The sequence below is a fragment of the Rhinolophus sinicus genome, chromosome 3 (assembly GCF_057876585.1).
Source record: "Rhinolophus sinicus isolate RSI-liver-muscle chromosome 3, RSI-T2T, whole genome shotgun sequence".
Taxonomy (NCBI): domain Eukaryota; kingdom Metazoa; phylum Chordata; class Mammalia; order Chiroptera; family Rhinolophidae; genus Rhinolophus; species Rhinolophus sinicus.
The window spans coordinates 154,137,280-154,158,984 of NC_142503.1; the positions used below are offsets into that span (position 1 = coordinate 154,137,280).

At 42.6% G+C, this 21,705-nt stretch overlaps 1 protein-coding gene and 1 long non-coding RNA gene across 4 annotated transcripts in view; both read right to left on the reverse strand.

Annotated features, from left to right (window-relative positions):
* Nucleotides 1–240: 240 nt before the first annotated feature.
* Nucleotides 241–4,356, reverse strand: LOC109460185 (C2 calcium-dependent domain-containing protein 4A). The gene is made up of 3 exons (XM_088797261.1): nt 4,219–4,356; nt 1,703–2,038; nt 241–1,508 (listed from the first exon to the last, which is right to left on the reverse strand). The coding sequence occupies exon 3, from the start codon at nt 1,466–1,468 to the stop codon at nt 353–355; it is 1,116 nt and encodes a 371-aa protein (XP_088653387.1). The 5' UTR covers nt 1,469–1,508; nt 1,703–2,038; nt 4,219–4,356; the 3' UTR covers nt 241–352.
* A 1,599-nt stretch (nt 4,357–5,955) lies between these two features.
* LOC109460187 (uncharacterized) overlaps nt 5,956–21,705 on the reverse strand; it is an 82,981-nt gene continuing 67,231 nt past the window's right edge. For 2 of the 3 annotated variants that reach the window (XR_012494738.2, XR_012494737.2), the window contains exons 2-3: nt 11,051–11,121; nt 5,956–9,337 (exon numbers count right to left, since the gene is read on the reverse strand). This is a non-coding gene — a long non-coding RNA (uncharacterized LOC109460187). Of the gene's footprint in view, nt 9,338–11,050; nt 11,122–13,728; nt 16,479–21,705 lie in introns of those variants that run through there. The other variant, XR_012494739.2, reaches the window with a different exon arrangement.

Sequence of the window (21,705 nt, forward strand, 5' to 3'; positions counted from 1 at the left end):
CTTTTTAAACCATTTAGCATTAATATAAAGCAGGGAGGAAAAACAACGCAGATGGGGTGTAGTTCCTTTCTCTTCTAGTGACAAGCCAACTCTTTTTGCCTCTAAATTAAAAATGTCCTGGAAAAGGGGATTGGATGCTGTGAAGAGAGGAAGGGGTCCTTATTTTGTCCTTCCCTACCAATAAACGATGACAAAAGCAGACAGCTAAGAACTAAAATGTCAATAAAGCAAGATTATGAATAGAAAAATGAATAAATAATATTTAATTTGTACAAAGCGGCTGTCAGTGTCCGAGTGAGAGTCCCCAGTGAGCAGCGAGTCCCCACAGGCAGGGCCTGAGACCTGTGTGCCCTCAGAGCAGCAGGAGGGAGCCCAGCAGCAGCTCGCCCTGGCCCAGCAGGCGGCCCCGCTCCAGACCGCCGCCCTTGTTCTCCGCCTTGACGCGCACCTCCAGGCGGCGCACCTCGTCCTCCGAGAGCCCGTCGAAGCAAAAGTCCTGGTCAAAGACCGCCTTGCAGCTCCGGCGCACCACGGCGCTGCGCCGCTGGCGCGTCTTGCCCGGCGGCTGCAGGACGAAGCTGACGCGGCAGCCGACTGCGGGGAACTTAGCAGCTCCTCCCGCCGGGCCGTCGGCACCGAGCAGCCGGATGCGGAGGCGCCCGCTTGGCCGACTGTACTCGGCGGCCAGGCGCAGGGCGCCGCCGGCACCACCCAGAGTCACTGTGCCCTCTGCCTCCAGACGTTCGGGCCGCGAGTTGGGAGGCTGCGGAGCAGATGTAAAGGGGTCCCGGGCCGGGGACCCGGAGCCAGCGCCACGCTCCTCGTCCTCGTCCCCGCTGGAGACGGAGCGGGCGCGGGCCAGGCCACGACCCCTCCGAGCCCGCAGCGCGCGGTTCAGTAGCACTTCGGGGGCGCGCAGGAGGCGGCGGCCGCGGGACCGCGGGGCGAGCGCGTCCCGGGGCAGGCGGGGGCCGCCCGTGACCGTGGAGGTGCGGGAGGAGCCTCCGCCCGGTGATCCGATGGGGGCGTCTCCTCCGCTGCCGTAGGTGTTGGCCCGCGCGCGGAGCACGGGCCCGGCGGCGGGAGGGTGCAGGAGCGTGGAGGCGCTGGGGCAGCCCAGGAAGAGCGACTCCTTGCGGCGGGTGTGCGGGCTCTCCAGAAGCGCGCAGAAGCCATAGGCGGTGCGCACGCGGGGCAGGTGCGGCAACGAGAGGGCGGCCTGCGAGCGCGGGTCCCAGTCCGTGCGCCCCGCGCCGTCGTCAGCTCCTCTGGGCCACAGGTCGGGCTCCGCTGCGCACCGCCGGGGCACAGCGGCGGCCGGGGGCTGCGATTCAGGCGCGCAGGGCACTGGCAGCCGCGGCGGGATGCAGAACTCAGGGATGCGACCCGGGGTGAGCACATTGGAGAAGGCGGGCTCCGGAGCAGCGCTGCCCGCGGTGGAGGCGCGGAGTTTCCCGAGGAGCCGCATCTTGCAAGACGGGGGCTAGGAGTGACGGGAAGAAGCGCTCCTGCGGGGAAGAGAAGCTGTTGAGTTTGGACGTCTGGGGGCCGCTTGAGACGTGGCTGGACCCCTCCCCTGGGCCGTCTGAGGGTACCAACGCGTCTACCTCCCGGTCAGTCTCAGCCGAGCTCTCTCGCACCCACAAACCCGCCCGGCCTTACATTCATTAATACAAAATAAACGACAAAATAGAAATCAAACCTTTTCCTCTTCTTCAGTCACTCTGGATCAAGAGTTACAAATTCAGTGCTCTTGCCTCCTGGTCACGGACGAGTCGCTAGCTTCAGCACTGTGGCCGGGACAGTGGCGCTCCTCTCTTATATTGGTAGCCTGAGTCCCGCCCCCTGGCCGGGAGCCCAATCCCTGGAGGCCCTGGACAGTCCGCCTTTCAGGCCACCCCTTCCCGCGGACGCTGGGCGTCCCTGCAGTTGGTGCCCAAGTGTGAGCAAAGCTGTCGCCGGAGCAGGCGCCCTCTGGTCAGCAGGCACCCTCTGGGATTTGCATCCGCTCTGCTTGCCCGAAGCCCCGTGTACAAGCCTGTGAAAAGTTGCAGGTGAAAAAAGGAAGCCTCATTGCCCTGCCAAGGGACAACTGGCAGCTGAAAATATTGGCGGCCTCTTGGAGAAAGTGAATTCCTTTTTGCTAGGAGCTAAATCCTGTCACCCTTCACATGACTCACACGCTTTAAGGACTTCTATTTTACTGCCCCCACGCACCTGCCATGTACTGACCAATATGGTTTCCATGGTACTCGTGTATTAGTTATTCCTGCGTACCTGTGCTGGACGCTGGCCTCCTTAACAGCACAGGGCCTGGCTCAGTCAATGCCATAAACACTGGTGACGTGGGTGAATTAATGTGTGCAAAAATTTCTGGATGACTTCAGGTTCTGCCTGTCATCTTGTCACAAAAGATGGGGCTTCTGGATCATGCCCTTAAAATAACATATTTCCCAAGCTACCGCTTTTCTCTCTGCTCCAGCATGGAGGTATCCAGTTATACAGTCTTACAGAAAATCTAGGTTGCATCTTTCCACCCCCAACCTTTATTTTCTAAGGTGAGAAAACTGGAAGCCCTGAGAGAGAAGGAAATTCCATAAAGGTTAAATAAGGCTAGTTAATGGCAGGACCTGGAACTAGCAATTTCCTGTTTATTTGGCTCTGCATGTGATGCTTCCTGTTATCTGAAATGCTTTCTCTGCTTTTTCTCTCTGTAGGACTCCTGTTCATTTTCCATAATTCAGCCAGACATCATGCGTTCAGGATCCTTTACCCAACAACCCCACCACAGTTCACCAGCGCCTCCTCATTCCCTCCATAAGCGGTCTATGTACTACTGCCGCGTTCAGCATGCTGCTTTGGGATTTTTGGTTTACAGGTTTGTCTCCCCTAATAAGCTGAATTTCTTGAGGGCAAGGACTGGGGCAATTCAACCAGAGTAGAGTTTGGGGGACCGATTATGAATATATGTAAAATACAAGTGCTTCAATGCATAACCTGGTCTGCCTTCATCCCAGTTGTCCTATCCAAGGACAAGCCTAGCTGTCTTATTCATCTCTTATCCAATTCCAGCACCTGGGGATACAATACCAGGCAAAGAATAAGTGCTCAGTAAATATTTGATGAGCATTCAATTATATTGTGTTGAATTGAACCTGATCTACAATCCAGGTCTTATGACTGTCAGGTGCTTTTAACCACATATCTCTCTAACTGTGGTATTCCATTTCTTTTTTTTATAACAAACCAGTGAAGTGGACATTGCTTCTGTTAACCAGATGAGAAACTGAGTCTCAGGTTAAGAGACTCATCTAGGGTCATTCAAACTATGAATCGCAGCCCACATATTGTGAATCCTAGCTTTTTTGTTCTCTCTCCCTCTCTGTCTGTCTCCCTCTCTCTCTGTCTGTCTCTGTCTGTCTCTGTCTCTGTCTCTGTCTCTGTCTCTCCCTCCCTCCTTTCCTCCTTTCCTTCCTCCATTCACTCAGTTCATTATAATGCAGAGTCTGTTGTGTGTCAAGCATTGTGTGTGGGGCTTGTGTTGCATTTTACACCCAGAATATTAATTCTTAAAGCGACTCAGTCTACTAATAAGTGTTTCCCACTATCCTGACTTTAGAATAAGCACCATTATTTCCAAATCCTTAAAGGTAAGGAGAGTGAATGTTTTCTCTGGGTAGTAATTAATGCTTTCTTTCTTAATTGATCACTGTTCTCCTCTAATATATGCTTTTTGGGGGGCAGAGAGAGGTGGTGGAGCATGGATCAATATGCAGCCAGGGAGCAGTAACCATTCCTGCTGAAGCCACACTCGCAAGCAGGGTGCCCAAGGCTCTGACTGTATCATTTCTATTTGATTCGTCAGGTCAATCTACAAATTCCTAACTCAATGGTCTCTAAAACAGAGACCAACTGCGTTATGTCCTGTTGATATGTGCCAGCTCACTTCAAATTAGGCCTTAGTGAGTGAAAATGGCTTTCACTCTCCTGAAGGCCTTTGTGATATGAACACAAACATTTTGTCAGTGGGTAAATGCCACTGAAAGCAGGACATGGGATATGAGTAATTGTGATACCAGTATTTCCATGTTCCCAGAACCACGTAAGTATGGCTATAAACACAATCTCTATCTAGAGGGTTTTCCCAAACCATTAGTTTTCCATGAATCAGTATTCTACAGAAGAGAAAGTAAGCTACAGAAAAATTAAATTACTTACCCAGAAATACACTCCAGTTATTCATTCACTTAAACCCATAGCTGCAGCTGTATCCACAGTTAGAGGCCTGGTTTCCTTCCTGATTCTGAAATCACTGTGGGGAGAAAGTGAAAAACAACCCAACCCATCAGTGGAAACTGATCACTCCAGTTGTTTCATTGTTTTGTGCCTTGTGACCACATAAAGTTCACCATCATCTTGTATTCAAAGCTTTGAAATTGTTATTTCAAAGAAACTCTCCCAATAATAATATAACTTTTCCTGAACATTCACTATATACTGGGTCTTATTGAATTCCTAAATCATCTTCTATAGCTCGTAGAAGATAAACAACTTGTCCAAAATCGCACATCCATTAAGAGCAGAGCTGGGACTCTCACCCAGATCCATCTGGCTTCTTATCCTGTGCGCTTTTAACCACTCAACGCTGTTTATCTTGAACCCATCTCCTCTCTAGGCAGCTAGATAAGAGAAAGAGACCCTTTTCCCCAGGCCTTGAGTTGCAACTATACACCTTGTTTACACCTAATCAATTAAAGCATGCAATTGGCATAAGCAGGAAGTCTAGGCACAGTAGTGCTGTACCTTTTGTAAACAGAATCCTTGTTCTCCCAGGAAGTGTATTCATTCTTTTTACCATACCTTGTTTCCAAACAGGATTTGAAGTGATTTACATAACAAAGACCCAGGAAATATATCAATGGCTAGAGGCTGACATAGTAAATATGGAAAAGACCTGTAATCCACTGAGAAAGAACCCTAAATAAACTAGACTTACGTTGGTGAGCATACTCTAGTGTATACAGATATTGAATTCTAACTTTGTACACCTGAAACTTATATAATATTACAAACCAACATTGCCTCAATAAAAAAGAATTAATATGTGTCATACCTATGCCCCTGGAATGGGAAGAACAAAGCGTGAAGCCTGTTAAAGAGGCTCCAGTGGGAAGACTTGGGATAGTGAGAAGTCCTACAGAAGCCTCACGGTTCACTAGCTTTGGAAAACCAGCAAATAACCAGTCTAATGTCCAGGGGTGTGGGAATGGCCATGTCCCCTTTACAGAAAAAAATACTCGTGGAAAATCATCATCAAGAAGACTAGCAACATAGGAACATGTTTCTGATGGAGCATTCGATGAAACTAGCAATATACTCAATTATATATTCCTTAACATCATAATTGGATAAAGATATGATTTCCTAAAGCCCAAAACTGGAAGGGAATAAAAAATATCAAAACAACTTCCTTTCTGTGGGTATTGAAGTATTTATCGACGTATGCCCCGGTTCACGGATAGTTAGTTCATTGATAGTTGCACATACAAAAATACGTGCAGCGTGATCAGATAAAACAAAAAGAAGTAGGTGAATTGGAACAGAAGGCAAATAAAAGTAGGGACAATATGATAAAACCAGAAATGAGGTTAGAATGGAAAACATGCAGTGAACATTTGTAACTGCCACAGCACTGCAGGAGCAGCACTACAGAATCTGGCATCAGAAAAAGTTGACTTTGAGCTCTAGTTCAGCAATTTACTTTTTTCGTGTCCTTGCACAAGTCATTGCATCTCCAATATGCCTTGTATTCTTCCCTAAGATGGGAAAGATGTTAATGCCTTCCTGAAGCGAGAATGGGAATTTTTGCATTAAAGTACTTTTTGTAAGTCATAAAGTGCAATCAGTCCTTTACTTGCTGTTCCCTGAAAGCATTATATTCCCTCACTTCCATAACTTTCACATCCTGCCCTCCACCAGAGTTCAAGACTCCTAATTCATCCTTCTAGGACAACGTTCAAACATCCCTTCCTCTTCAAAGCCCTCTGTGAGCACCCAGGCTGGGTCATGTGGCCTTTTTCTGTGATCTTCAGAGTGAAGAAAAGACAGAGCAGTGAATTTTGGAGACTTCCATACTTGGGTTCACAATCGATCTGCCACTTTCTATATGTGTGACCTTCGCGCCAAGTTATTAAAATGCTCTGAGCTCCAATGTTATCTACTAAGTGAGAGTAGCAGTACCTATTACCTTTATTTTGCGAGGATTAGAGATTAGACATAGAAAGCACAAGGTACATAATAGGCTTAGTAAATTTTGGTTATTACTAAAATAATTTCCTTGGATAAATTTCCCATGTTAAACTTTCAAAACTGCTCAGTTTGCTAAAGCACATTAAGTTTATATTTACATTTGAAGATACAGCTTTTGAAAAGTTTATGGAAAACATGAAACAACTTAAAACACACACACACACACACACACACACACACACAAACTAGTTCATAGTCCACATTGAAAGAGCGCAAAGAATTGCAGACTAATATTATTACAATTAAATGTTTATCAAGCTAAATGAAAATCAAGGTTAATCAAATCAATCTCTATTTTTTTTCCCTTAAGGAGTGTCTAGATTCTTCCTTTTTTTTTTTTTGGTTGTTGTTGTTTTATTGTATTGTTTCCTTCTCTTAAACACATATACACACATTGGACGTTACTTCTTGGTCATTTATAAGTGCTGTACATATCATCTCCCTGTGACTTATTTTTCATATTTTTGTGATGTCTTTTGAGAAACAGAAATGTAAAATTTTTTTAATGTAAGCAGATATATCTTTTTTTCTCTTGTGATTTTGCTTAAGAAATAATTCACTTCTCCAAGATCATAAATATGTTTTTCTCTACTTTCTTCTGATGTTTTAAAAGTTTTGCTTATTCACATGTAGGCCACTAATACACAAATAGGCAGGATTTTCTTTTTTTTTTTTAATTTATTGGGGTGACAATTGTTAGTAAAATTACATAGATTTCAGGTGTATAATTCTGTATTACATCATCTATAAATCCCATTGTGTGTTCACCACCCAGAGTCAGTTCTCCTTCCATCACCATATATTTGATCCCCCTTACCCTCTGGTAACCACTAAACTATTGTCTGTGTCTATGAGTTTTTGTTTCTCATTTGTTTGTCTTGTTCTTTTGTTGTTTTTGGATTTTCAATCAGTGTTCTCTAAAGGTGAAAAAGACTTCTGTAAGAGGTGATATGTTCCCCATCTTTGGAGGTGTTCAAGTAGTTTGGACAATCATGAGGTAGGGATGTTCTAAGGAGGATTCAAAGACCATATGGGTGTATAAACCACATTGTCGGTTCATGCATCTGTTCATAGTAGTGCTAGAAAATAATTCAACAGTTCAGATCTGATCTCAGAGTTCTTGGTCATCTTCTGTTGGCTACACTGGACTCACTAATTCTTGTTTGAAAGCCACAACCAACTCTACCAAGTTATTTAAGGTTATGGACAAGTCAGCAAATGCTGTAAATTGACAAACTTTGTCACCTGTTGGTAACTATGAAGAATTAGACATAAACAGCCTATAGTTTCCTGCCTTGCAATGTAACTGTGCTCTAATTTCATGGTGGATACTGGGGACTAAACATTACTCACTTATTCACATTAGTCATAGACGCTTTCTAGCTGTGTGAGTCTGGGCAAGTTTCTTAATTTATTTAAGCCTCAGTTTTTTTCACCTGCTTGTATTCCATGAAGTTAATAGTTGTAACTACATTCTAGGGTTACGCTGATTAGTAATCCATGTAAAGCCATTATGACACAGTATCTGGCATTTGCTTACTAAATCATCTAATTTTTGGTAGTAGTAATAAAGGTAACGGTACTATTTCGTTACTATACTCATTGCTACTATATCAGGTTAAAATTTTTAGACACAGGTGAGAACTTAAGGAAAAAAAGGAAGAAAGACAGTTAACTTCAGTGGGCACCTGTTCTGGGCCAAGCCCTTTACAAAAGATCCCTTATGTCATCTTTCATCAACCCTGCAAGATTGCAATTGACTTTTAAATACAAATTGTGGCTCAGAGAGTTTAAATAACTTCTAAAGTTGCGTACTTGGTCTGTAACCACAGAGCTAGAATCTAAATGCTGATGTAAAAGTCCGTGATGTTAACACTGCCTTCAGAAGTTACCTGAGGCTCATACTGATGGAGCGGTTCCCAACGCCTAATCACCCGGGTCTAGGCTGGCTGCAGCGAACTTACTTCACTTTGAAAGTCTCCCTTTCTTCATAGAACTGCAGGCAGACATTTGTCTGGAGTCATATTTTCCTGCTCACAGCTGAAAGTTGACATCATTTGTATGTTTCAAACCAGGTGGGGACATGCTAGTTTAAAGAATCCCCTTCTTCCCCACTGTGTTTGATTGGATGACTAAGACTCAACAAGGCTCTAAGGATGAAATGTCTTAAATACAAGATGGATTCCAGATCCACTGGAATGATTGAGATTTCCATTTCAGATAGTGGCCCATATTATCACTCTACTCACATTTGGCATCCCCAAGGCAGAGGCACCTTGGAAAGGAGACAGCATCATGGTCCCAAGGGGACTCTATGTACCACACACATTAACTAACTATTGAGAGCAGAAGGTGAGTGGAGCTGCAGGAGGTGTTGCATGAACTTAAAATTTTAGGGCCTGGAAAGGTGCATCTTCAAAGCAAACCAATAGACTAAATAGCAAAGCTACCCACATCCCCATATCCCCTGATCCTTTTCTCAGAGTTCAGACTTGCGGTCCTGGTACAGTCTAAATAGTGAAAGACCCTCCAATGGTTAATATAGAATACTTCTTGCTGTTCTTTACAAGTAAAGGCTCCAAATAATATGACATTTTTTCATTCCAAGTAGTATGAAGAAATCCTTATCTACTACAAAAAGAACTCGTAATATTCAGTTTGTATTGTCTTTGAAAGATATTTCATACAAATAAATGCTTTCTCAGTTCATATGTCATCAAAAGTGCACTTAATTATAATACTCTAGTATCACTTTGAAGTACCTACATTGTGAGACAGAAGACACCTCAAGAAGGTTGTATACCTTGGTACTAGGTATATAATGGCACTATTTATTGCATGAGTGGAAATACACAATTTCAAACAAAGCTCCACATTACAGAACCCGCCTATCTCACACTTGACCACAAAAGCACACTTGCCCTCCTCATTAAGAGACAGCCAAACACCATATCATGGGGTCCTTGTTCTCAGTGTCTCTAGTCGGTGTCCACTCCTCTTCTACACGAAAATCCTCCTGGAATGAGGCCTGCGGACAACATCAGATTTAATAAATTAAAGCACACCTTTGTGAGTGATCATTAAAATCGATGTTGTGGAAGAGTCTAAGTTCAGAAAAAATAAAAGAAACAAGTCTAAAAGGCAGGATTATACTAAGTGATCACATTTCTGGAAAAAAATGTATACTTGTAGATGACAAACACTGTGGGAATATCCATCAAAATGTTACCAGCAAGTTGAATCTAGATGATTGGATTACAGATGGTTATAATCTTTCTCTCCTTATCTATATTTTGTAGATTTACCAAAATGAAGATGTGTTACTTCTAAAGTAGAACACCTCTCCCTCAAGAAAGACACATCCAATGAGAGCTAGAATTAAAGCTACTTTAAGTAGATGATAAATTGGAGTAATCAATAGCTGAAGACACCAAGATAGAGCTTTTATATGGAGTATAAAAGTTGCCACTTGGAACCCGGGTACTTGGGGAAGGACAAATCTGGGTAAAAGAAAAAGGCTTTAGACATGACGTGCCCCACAGGGCACATGGCAAGTTCCCGGGAAGCTCAAGTAAAAGTGAAAGGCTGTAGCTGATAACTGTGTCGTTTTCCCTGGTGACCTTGTATGTCAAACAATGGGCCTCTTGCCAGGCAAAAAGAGACCCACACTACTTAACTGGTATATATGTAAAGCCATACAACTAGGGGTGTGATAAGGAAGTAACGCATTTATGTAGAAAGGGGAAAACTAAGAACCAGGAGCCTATGGGAGAACCAAGTCGTTGGAACTGGCCACAAGAGGGAGTCAGCAGTGTGGGTCTGTGTGGAACTGAGGGTGGGACAGACACAGACCTGCCCATTCCCTAGGAAGAAAGGCAGTGTCCCTGGTGATGTGCATATTAAATAAATCTGGGGAGGTAGTTTACAATGTCATTTGGATTTTGGTTATTTTGTTTCTTGACCTTTAAAAGCCGTCAGTGTCGATTAACATGCAGCTAATGGTTACCCTTGAGAAGTTCATTTGGAAAAACAGAAACTGGTTAAAGTTGATCCAAATGAAGCTCAAGTAGGGAAAGCTCTTGGACTACCTCCAAATTTCAAATCAGAGGAAAAGAAAAGGGTGGCAGGTTTCCTAATTCTTCGTTTCTTTAGTTTTATACTTCTTGTCTCTCTCTTCCTTTCTAAAACATTCTGACCCACCTCACTCATAAAGTTTTGAATTCTTGAAGAGATCTTAAATCAAGATTTAAATGAAGATTAATAAAACATTGTTTTACATCGCAAATTAAAATTGAACACTGCTTAAAAAGTGCCATAAATCTTGTAGTTCACTAAAAGGGATGTCAAATGGGACTTTTCATTCACATCTCACTTCCATCAGTCATTGTGACAACCTAGAAAACCTGGGGAAGACGACGAGATGGTAAAGGGAAGAAAGCTGAGAAAGGAGAACACAGTGTACTTAGGAAACAGCATGGTACAGACTGAAAAACCAGATTCTAGCTCCTCCAATCTATGAATGTGTTAGGTGGGTTACTTAACCACATGTAACCCTTTCAAGCAACCTTATGAAGAAGGTACTATTAGTATCATTATCATCCTCGTTTTATAGACAAAGAGATGGGCCCAGAGAATACATCACTTAGCATAATACCAGGAATATAACTACTGCTATATAGTGTCAGTTAAATACACTTAGACGGGGGACTTAAAGATTACACCTAGCCAGTCAAGACTATACCTTGTCTATTCCCGAAGAATCAAGTCTCAGCCAGCACTGCTTCCAAACCAAGGAGCCAAGTCTTCCAGTCTCTGAGAAATTAAGCATAGTTACCATCAATTAATTTTGAGACTAATAATGAAATTGACATCCTCAGCTGCTTCTTCATGCCACGTGTTTAAATAATTATACTCTTTTCAAAAAAGCCCCCGTTTAGAGAGTAGTACAATAGATGAGGAGAAGCTGCCATGCTTGGGTTAATTTAATCTTGGCCATATACAGTACATGAAAATGTAATGTTCCTTTTGAAGTATTTTGTAACATTCTAGAATAAGGCGTGGGCAATGTTGTTTTTGTTTGTTTTGTTATTTTTTAGTTTATGTGGTTTTGGTAAAAGGCCAGTGATAGATAATTTGGACTTTGCTGGCCACATACATTTTTGTCGCTGCTGCTGCTGCTTCTTTTTATAAATATATAGCCAACTCTAACAACATAAAAACAATTTTTAGCTCAGGTGGCCAGATCAAAATTTTTGAGCATAAGAATAGTTTATTATTTAAAGGAATGTTACGAAAAACAGAAGTGACACTCTGTATCCTACAAAGCCTAAAATATTAACTATCTGAAATATTCACTGTAAAAAATGTATACTACAGAAAAAGTTTACTGAACCCTCTTCTAGAGAATTACAAGTGTATTATTCTTAAAAATTTGACCATTTGTTCCCATTTTTTCTATTCCACAAAGCTAGTTTGTTTTTCAAAACAGAAACAACGACAATACATAATCATCTCAGAGGATGCAGAAAGGCATTTATCATTTGACAAAATCCAACATTCATTCCTGATTAAAAATTCTCAGCAAACTAGTAAGAGAAGAGACCCTCCTTAATCTGATAAAGGACATCTATAAAAATCTATAGCTAAAATCTTATTTAATTATGGAAGACTGAATGCATTCTTCCTTAGCTCAGGAAGAAGAAAAAAAACATCTGTTGCTTCTCACCATTTCCATGCAACACTGTATTGGAGTTTCTCACCAATGCAATAAGTCTAGAATAAAGAAAATGCATCCAGAATGAAAATAAAATAAAACCGTCTTTATTCACATATGATAGGATTGTCTATATCGAAAATCTGATGGAGTCTTCAAAAAATCTAGAACTAATAAGTGAGTTTAACAAATTTACAAGATACAAAACCAATATGCAAAAATCAATGGTATTTGTAAATACCAGCAACAAACAATTGGAAACTGAAATTAATATGATTTACAACTGCATTAGGATAAATCTGACAAAAGATATGAAAGTCCTGTAACTGAAACTACAAAACTGAAAAAAAATCTAACTACACAGAGAGCTAGTCATGGCCCATAGTTCAGAAGACTCAGTGTTAAGATGGCAATTCTCTGAAAATTGAGCTATAGATTCAGTGTAATCCTAACAAAAATCCCAGCAAGGATTTTTGCAAAAATTGACAAACTTATTCCAAAATTCATATAGAAATGCAAAAAACCTAGAATAGGCAAAACAGCTTTGAAAAAGAAATCAGAAGACTAATATATAACCTGATTTCAAGAGATTAAAAAACCTCCATAAGCAAAATAGTGTGACACTGGCATAAAGAACAACAGATTAATAAAACAGAACAACAAAAAGTCCAAAAATAGAACCATACATATATGGACAAACAATCTTTGAAAGAGTTGCGAAGTAGTGAGGAAACAATAAATTGTGTTGGAACGATCGGATATCCATATGCAAAATAATTTAACTTTGAGCCGTACTTTGAAGTACCATATACAAATTTTTCTATCATATACAAAAATTAACCCAGAATGGATCATAGGCCTAAATGTAAAATCTAAAACTATAAAACTTCTGGATGAAAACAAGAGAAAAACTTTGTGACTTTGAGTTAGGCAATGATTTTTTTTTTTTTTTTAGATAGCACACCAAAAACACAATCTGTAAAAGAACAAATTGATAAACTGGGTTTTACCAAAATTATAAATTTCTGCTCTTTAAAAAACACTATGAAATATAAAGATAAGTCATATACTGGGAAAAAATATTTGCATATGACATAGCTGATAAAGGGCTTAAATCTAGAATATAAAAAGAACTCTTAAAGCTCAATAATAAAAACTAGTGTGGGGGACAAGAGATTTGCACAGACCCTTTACCAAAGAAAATATGTGAATGACAAACCGAAGAAAAGATGCTTAGCATCACTAGTCAATAGGGAACTGTAAATTTAAACCATAATACGACATCTCTAAACCTATTAGAATGGCTAAAATTAAAAAGACTATGTCAAGTGTTGGTGAGAATAGAACACTCATCATACACTGCTAGTGGGAATGTAAAATAGTACCACCAATTTGGAGAGCAGTTTGGTAGTTTCTTTGGCAGTTAAATATGCACTTACCATATGATGTGCCAATCATTATACACACACACACAAATAGCCTCAACACAGTTTTTCAACAAACAAATAAAACCCCACAGTATCAAATCTTAATGTAAATTATGGACTTTAGTTAATGATAATGTATTAACAGTAGTTTTCTAAAAAAAAAAAAGATTTTATGCTTAAAATTCCTCATGTGGGGGGTGAAGATTCCAATCCACCCTAAAGTATAGATACGAAGTTCTCTTAACCTCTCCAAACAGCTTCATCATCCCTATGACTTACTTGTGTCTTGAGGCATTTGTAGGGCAGCATTTTCCTGAAGTAGCCAAACCATCTGTTGTGCGAAGTAGGAAGACTCCAGGCATTAGCTCCTGTGAGAACTGGAAGTTCTGTGAGTTCAGGGAAGGTGATATGTTCGCTCATTGAAGGACAGCTTGTGTCCTGGCAAGTCAGTCCCATGATGAAAGGCAGAGGTTGAGTCTCCTGTCTATTAGCGTCTTGGATCTTCAGAAGGAGCCCACCAGCTCTCTTCCAGCCCTGGCTCTTCACCTCAGCAGGCTGGAGTCTCTCACCTTTATCAAGGATGGAGCTCCTTGGATCCTTTGCCCCTCCTCCTCACTCTGACCCTCCCACTTTTAACTCCTACACAAAGCCTGGTTCATTTCTGCCACAATCGGATTCCGTCCAAGTCCAGCTTTGATTCCACTTTCCTAGAGAATTCAAACTAATAACTTTGGAAACCTTTAAGGTCAAATCCCTCACTTTACAAATAAGGTTACAGACTCCCAGGTAAGGTGGCTTTCATAGGGCCATAAAGTTAATGTTATACCCACACATTCATACTGTAGATTAGCACAATCTCAGGGTCACCGTGACCATACGTCCAAGATTTTCAGTCCCAATTTCACATGATCTGTACAATCATTGGGCCACATTAATAACGTTGCTATCTAAAAAACATTGCAACAACTACTCAAGGCATGTTAAGAGGGACCTTCTAGAAGCAATTCCTGTTACTGAATGCAACTTTCCAATTCTAAAGAACTGGGTTTTAACTTTTTAGGGTAATGAACTCCCTTTAGGAAACTGACGAAAGTTATAAACCTTCTTCACACAAAAATATTTGCATAAAAACAAAATTTTGCTCCAGCAATTTAACTGTGCTGGACATCACAGTGAAAACCCTTGATCTGATGGTAGAAACGTCAGCATATCTGCTATGTGACTAGGGAATATTTTAAAATAATTCTTAAATCATAACGAAAAATTGCAACTATTTATATAGTCTGACAGATTACAGAGCACATTTAATCCTCACAACAACACTGTGAGGTAGGTATTAATATCCCAGTTTTACCCATGAGGAAACCACAACCCAGAGAAATCTGGAGATTTGCCGAAGTTCACACGGCTAATAATGTCAGTGCTAGAACTAGAACACAGGGCTTTTGTTCCTTGTTCAAAGCATCTTCACATCTAATACTTTCAGTTTGGGTATCAGGGTCCTTGCTAGCTACCCAGGGGAAACTCAATGGCAAGCACTTTCAACAAGCAGTTCTCTTTAAAATTGAAAAACCAATGTGAGGAGACTATGAGAGACTAGAGAGATTGCAGCCCATCATGCTTTTTACGGTTGCACTCCCTAAGCATTGCTCCCAGGCGAGGACACCAGAAAGTATATCATTAGAGTTGTAGGCTTTGGGGTCTAGAAACTAGACACAATTTAAAGGAAAACAAAACCAAACCACATGCCCAAAATAGGAAGACACACAGGTTTTAAAAGTTTTGGTGTTTTTTTTTTGTTTTCGTTTTTTCCACCATCAGTTGTGGATTATCTGGCCTTTTCCCAAAAAACAGCGGCAAGTTATTTGGGAAGACAGTCAAAAATATCTTAGAAAAGGCAGAACATAACCCAAAAGGGAAATACAAGAGCCAGAAAACAAACTTCAAAGCTTTATAAAAGATTAGGATGCTGGGAAATTTGCTAAATGATCGTGGAGAACACCTCCAGTCGGGGAAAGCAGGGTGAGAATCCCAAATCGATTGATAAGCCAGAGATTTCAGAACCTCCACAAAGTTTTTGATCATTGTCTTAATGACTCAGAGCTCCTCCCTTGGCCATCTGCTCAAAGAACAAACATGGGCAACTTCTGTGACTTCATGCCATCGTTGCCAAAGCAGCAGAACTGAGCTAGGTCAGTGGAAATTAAATGCTATCCAAGGACTGTGGCAATTTTGTAAAAGTTTTCAATGGCCCCAGGCAAATGAGAAAAATTGGTGGTGCTATTGTTTTAGTAAAGTTATCTATCCAATTTAAAGCACTGCCCATCATTACAGGACTTTGGTACACCATTCTTCAAAACGTTTGGTTAAAATAACAAAAATAGAGCCAATATCCTTTACCTTGCTTTGTCTCTACAGGTTAGAGTATCTCTCTCTAGCCAGTGACTCAGTCCCAGGTTCTTTTAAGCCCTCCCAATTACCCAATGCAACAGCAGTGAATACTTTAAAAACAGACCAGGTAGGAAAGAGTTCCCAGACCTAGTCCTAAACTATCAATCTTCCTCTCAAACTCTGGAAACTCACAGCTATTCTCCAATGCTTTACAACCCCAAACCTAAATATGTAACCAACTTGACTCTTTCAAAAGACCACATCCTGGGAACTCTATACCTTGCCCCTGCAAGGCTTTGGAAGTGTTTCAAGACCTTGCACAAAAGCACCTCCCCCAAAGTGCTTCTCTCACCAAAGGGTGAAAACCAAGGAGCTTTTTGTCCTGTCCCACGCTCAGCCTCAGCAAAGACCCTTCACCCACCCTTAAACACGGTCTCTTCTCCTATAAGAAGGGTATTTGTGCTCAGGTCCTGGGGCTTCCTGGACTTCAGGGACCCATACATTGGATACCAAAACGTTTTTCTTCAGTTCCTTTTTTGTTAATTTGGGATAAGGGTGTTTCTTCTTCTTCATTTTTTTATTTTCCTATTTCCCACAACTTCCACCCCTTTCCACATAGCTTGATGGCCGAGGGAAGAGCCCACAGCAACACAGGGGTACTTCAGGGAAGGGAGAAGTGATCACATGACCCCTCCACCGTGCCTGTGGGTGTGGCACTGGGGACACAGGAAGCACCCCCTCCCTGACTCAGTTCAGACCCCTGTCCAGTACCTGTACCACCACCCTCGTTACCACCCAAAGAGGAGCCATGAGGAAGGCTTGAATCCTTAGCCCACACACCTCAGCTGGTCTTCTACCCTTAGTCCAATAACACAAAGGTAACTTCAGAACCCATTCCGGGGGGTGTCTCCATTAACTCAGCCCCTTCCTTACACACAGAAAGGGCAGTGCTTGGAAACCCATTTCTCATCCCCACACCCTAGAGTCAGCCATAATATTACCTTCCCATTTACTTCTCCTACCTAGGAAGACATGAGTCTTGTTCATCTTTTATCCTCAGGACGTAGCTAGTACGTGGCATGTATGAAGGAAGGAGGAAAGAAGAAAAGTAGAGAGAGGTTTAGTCTTTCCTGTTTTTGTCTTATAAGGTTTGCAGGTTTTCTTTTAAGTTTCTGCCACTGCCTTCTCCCTCTTCTTAGCCTTGGCCCTTTTCTCAGTGTTCGTTTATCTTTTCTTTTTCAAAACCTAAATCTCCTATCTACCCTTTCTTTGCTGTTGTAGTCTTACTTCTCTAACATTTTTATTCTCTGCCTAGCATCTCGTCTTGGTTTCTTCTTTGTTTACTCTAGTTTGTCTTCCCTTCTCTGCCTCATCCATTTTTTCCTTTAATGTCAGGATAAACAGACCTAAGATAAGTGAAAGGCAAAGCGACAACTAAGAAGAGTATCATCTGAAGACCAACAGAGGTATGGCCCACGGGTGCAGTACATAGAAGTACTTAGTTTCCTTTCCCCCTTGCCTTATCCTGAAGGATGAGAAATTTCCATTCATGTGTTTTCTAACCTATTATCTGGCTTCTTCAAAGTCACCTCAAAAGCTCTTCCAATTACCATCAACTTAGGAACTGACACTTTCCACAGTGTGTATCTTCATACAACCTGGAGACACCTAGTGCTTTGTGTTTCCGCACTCTGCTCCAAAGAGGCAGCTGCTCCAGCTTCTGTTTTGAGTGACAGCAAAGGCCCCACCTAGCACCCCAAGGCTGGGGAACAAATAGCTCATGCTAACTTTAGGCACTTTGGTGATGCTAAAATGGAGGGGAGAGCTAAGAGATAAAAGAAGCAAGTCACTAAAAGAGACTTTTCCATTTTAGAACTTGGATACATAACTGACGTTATACATCTAGCATCTTTCCTATTAGGAAGAGGATCTAAGCAGACCATGGAGATGCCATCTACCGCGACCACCTGCCTAACAATAAATATCAACCAAAGACTCCTCTGCTCTGACACCACTCTCCAGACCTTGAATAATGAAGGGTATTCAATCTCAAGATTGGATGCCAAATTCTTAACAGCCCTTAAAATTACACTTGGACTGCTGTTTAGTTATCTCTGCAATATTGTTTCTATCTTCCAGGCCCACTTAACAGAGACAGCACTAATTCAGGTAAAAGAAAGAAGTTTCTCCTAATTCCACACATGTCCCTTACATCAGGAATGACCATTCAGTGATGTCCCACCCTCTTTTCCTTCAGGTCCCTAAAGAATGTGGTAAGTCTTCTCTAATTACTATTACCATGGATGTGAACGTTCATATATAGGCTTAATCTAATTTAAAAGAGCTGTTTTAGTGGTGTCCCCATCACAGGACCTTAAAGGCAGCTTTTCCTACCACCCCAGTTTGTCTCTATTTCATTGTAGAGGCTTTGGCTTTTGGAGAAACAGGCCCCCATTCCAACAATGCCCAGCAACTCTGGTAAGCACACACCCAGATTAAGTCTAATATCAATTCAGGGTTCCAACTTAGGACCATCCAAACGTTTGCCACGTTAACAAACTTTGGAGCCTTAAGCAGCTCCCTCATGCAGCCTAACGTATTAGCCAGAGGCCTGCCCTAATTAGAGAGCGAAGTGAACTCTCCCACTGGGGAGGAAACTCACTGAGAGCCATATTCTTTTGTTCAGTCCCTTGAAACAGCACACTTAACTGTTAAGTAACTTCTCCAATGACATCAAAGTGACTTAAAAGTCATTTTGGGAATTAGTTTTCCTCCTACCTAGTAAAAAGGGTGAAGGGGTACATTGTTGGATAATGAGAAGAGAGAATGAAAGGGTTTTGATAGGGAAAGGAAAGGAATAAAAAGAAAACAGTATGTCTTGGATGGTAGAAACACCTAGGCTTGTCTGGTGGTCACAGGAATCTGTGAGCAGGGAGCAGAAGCGGAGTCCGTGGAACGCTGATTGTTTGTAGAACTCGCTCAATTGATAACTTGGCTCCTAAGGAGATAACTCAAAGAGCAGGAAGCCGGTCTGCTCCCCCTTTTAATCAGAAAATCTGGCTAAAAATCCTTAGCCTTGAGTTAAAGTGAAGTTATCTGCCCAGTTGGCAGCTGTATATTGTATTAATGGGTGTAACTACAAATTTCACCCAGTTTAATATCCACTGTATATTCCTCCCTTCCTATAACAAGGTTTACATTTTTCTAGCGTCTCCTCAAAGGCCACTACATGGGCCAGTTGCATTATTACAGAAGGCTTGTGCTACTCAGACCTAATCATCCTGGAGACAGATTTTTTTTTTTTTTCCTAAGGCCACTGTCACCACAAGAATATATGGCTCTGCTACAGTTCAAGGCTTCAGCAACAGTGTAGGTTTTGGGGTCTTCAGCTCTACAAAGCCTCCCACTGGGCCTGCTGCAGTGTGAGGGCGCCTGGTCAACCTTGACTCCTGTCACCCCTGGCTGGGCAGCGAGCGTAACTGAAGGAAGCCAGGGTAGGGAGTGGCCAACGCCTTCTAACGGCAGTTAGGGGCCCTTCTGCGCGGGATTTCCCTGGGCAACTGGGCAGGCGCGCTGCCGGGGGATGACAGCGCTTCCCGGCCGTGGCCGGGCCAATGACTGAGCCGACAGCCACCAACAACAGCTCTTTCCTTGCGGCCCCCGCCTCCATTCACTTCTATGCCCTTGGAATTCTGTGCACAGAGCCCTTCTCCTCGAGCTGCGCTACACAGCGCAGACGTTGGTGTGCCCTTCCTATGGAAGTTCAACTGCTTCGCAGCCAAGGGGCTCTGTCCCGCTGCGGTCGTTGTCTTCCAACCGCAGCTTCCTAGCCATCTCCCCACACAGTCACACTGCCCCGAGTGGGCTCCCGGGTGCCAGATTAGCTCCAAACTGGACACAGGGACACAGACTTGTGCAGCCTTCTCCTACCCTCACCAGCCCTTCCAGCCTCATTTTCTTAATCTGAATTGATTGAACCATCGCAGCCTTTTCCGGATCATTGCGGCAAGGCAGGCGCCCATGTATCACTGCTCAGTCTTCCCAGGAAATGAAATCTCTCCCTTCCCCTCCTCACTCCGTTCAGAGGCCCTCTTTCATGCTTATTCCTGCCCCTGTTCCCAGCCCTCATCTGGGGATAAGCAAAGGTGGCCTTCCTGCCACCTCCCCTTGTAGCCTCTTGTTTGAAGCATCCTGAGGCATCATATGTGTCTGGACCCTCCTAAGTCTTTCTGGCATTATCTATGTTGTCCCTTCATCTCCCTATCCCAGCTCTCCATCACTACATATCCTTTATGTTGCTGTTCCTTCAGGTCCAAAGGGCTTCTGCTCATGGAAAGCAGCTCTCACCACTCCGTATTGTCCTTTGTGCTTGGTTTATTGACTCATACATTAAATAAATACCATTTTAAAAAACATTCTTATTTGAGCACTTACTCATTGACTACAAGCTTAATTATTATATATCTCCTATATCACGTAAATTGCAATCACAAGGTTAGCATGGTTGAGTCTTTTGAACACTTCAGTGGCTTAAACGGCAGACACAACTTAAGTTTCTTACCGAAACTCTAATAGTTTTATAACCACCACCGCTCCCACCCCCCACCCCCCTCACACACACACACACCAAAGGCAACAAGCAAGTTTTGTTTCTTACACTTATTCTTCCCCAGGGAAAAAGGAGAAAAAGATGCCAAAATGGGGACAGTGGTTACTTGTGAGGGATAGGATGAAACGTTTTCCATTTCCCTTTTTTACTATCTACATTTTCTAAAATGCAGATGATATATTTTCAAAAGTATTTTCACTTTAAAGAGGGCCAGAGACATGAAGAGACTGTGGGAACAGAGAAGAACAGACCAAGAAGCTGTTTGACAATCTAAGGGACATCTGTCTGCTCTATGGGGGACCTCCCCTCATACTCACAGGCCTTTCCCGCATAGCGTGGTTCTAACAGAAAGGAGAAAGAGGCATCGGCAGCTTAGGGCGGGGTGAGGGGAACTTAGGGCAGGATATGGAAAAGGTCAGGGGCGGTTCTGACCATGGTTTGGGGGACAGAGGAACCTGAATGATTCATTGTACCTCCCAAGAGAGGGACCAGCCAACCCACCTTGCAAATTCGTGTGTGCGTCAGATGGAAAAAGAACTGACTCTGGGTGGTGAACACACAATGTGATATATGGATGATGTGTTATAGAATTGTACACCCAAAACCTATGTAATTTTACTAAACATTGTCACCCCAAGAAATTTAATTAAAAAAAGAAAAAGAAGCATCAAAGTGAATTAGGAGCAGATAGAACGGTAACAAATTTTATTTCTTCAATTCTTGGGTGCTTCCACATTCACTGTTAAGTGTAAGGCCCGATTCCAAATTAAAGCTACCATAGTATTAAGAATAACATAGGAGAGTCGAGAGGCTTTGAAATCAGACAGGGCCAGATTTCATTTATGCCCTCCCACCTATTAGGTGTGTAAATCTGGACACACTATCTAAATACAGAGACTCTGACTTTTCATCCCTAAATGAGTGATAACAAGACTTGTTTTAAGAATTACCATACATTGTGGAGCCTGTCATATACGATGCTCACTAGTGAGAGCTAGCAGCCCTTTCCCTGCTTTCTCACTATTGTCTGACCCCAGAGCCTATGACCTCCTTTAGCATGTGTCTTACTCTCACCTGCGTCCCCCTTAGGGTAGACTCTGTATGAGATAGTGGAGCCAGGATGTTTTCCTGTTCAAAGAGCCCTTTGCAGACCCTGATGAAGGGTGCCTCCTGACCCTCACAGTCCATTAAGGTGTACTCTGGGGTCTAGTATCCTGGGTCTCTGGTGGAATCTCTCTATCTTCCCTGGGGTGGGG

What these genes read in the sequence shown, in the direction of transcription:
- LOC109460185 (XM_088797261.1), bottom strand. Translation starts at nt 1,468, where the DNA reads ATGCGGCTCCTCGGGAAACTCCGCGCCTCCACCGCGGGCAGCGCTGCT.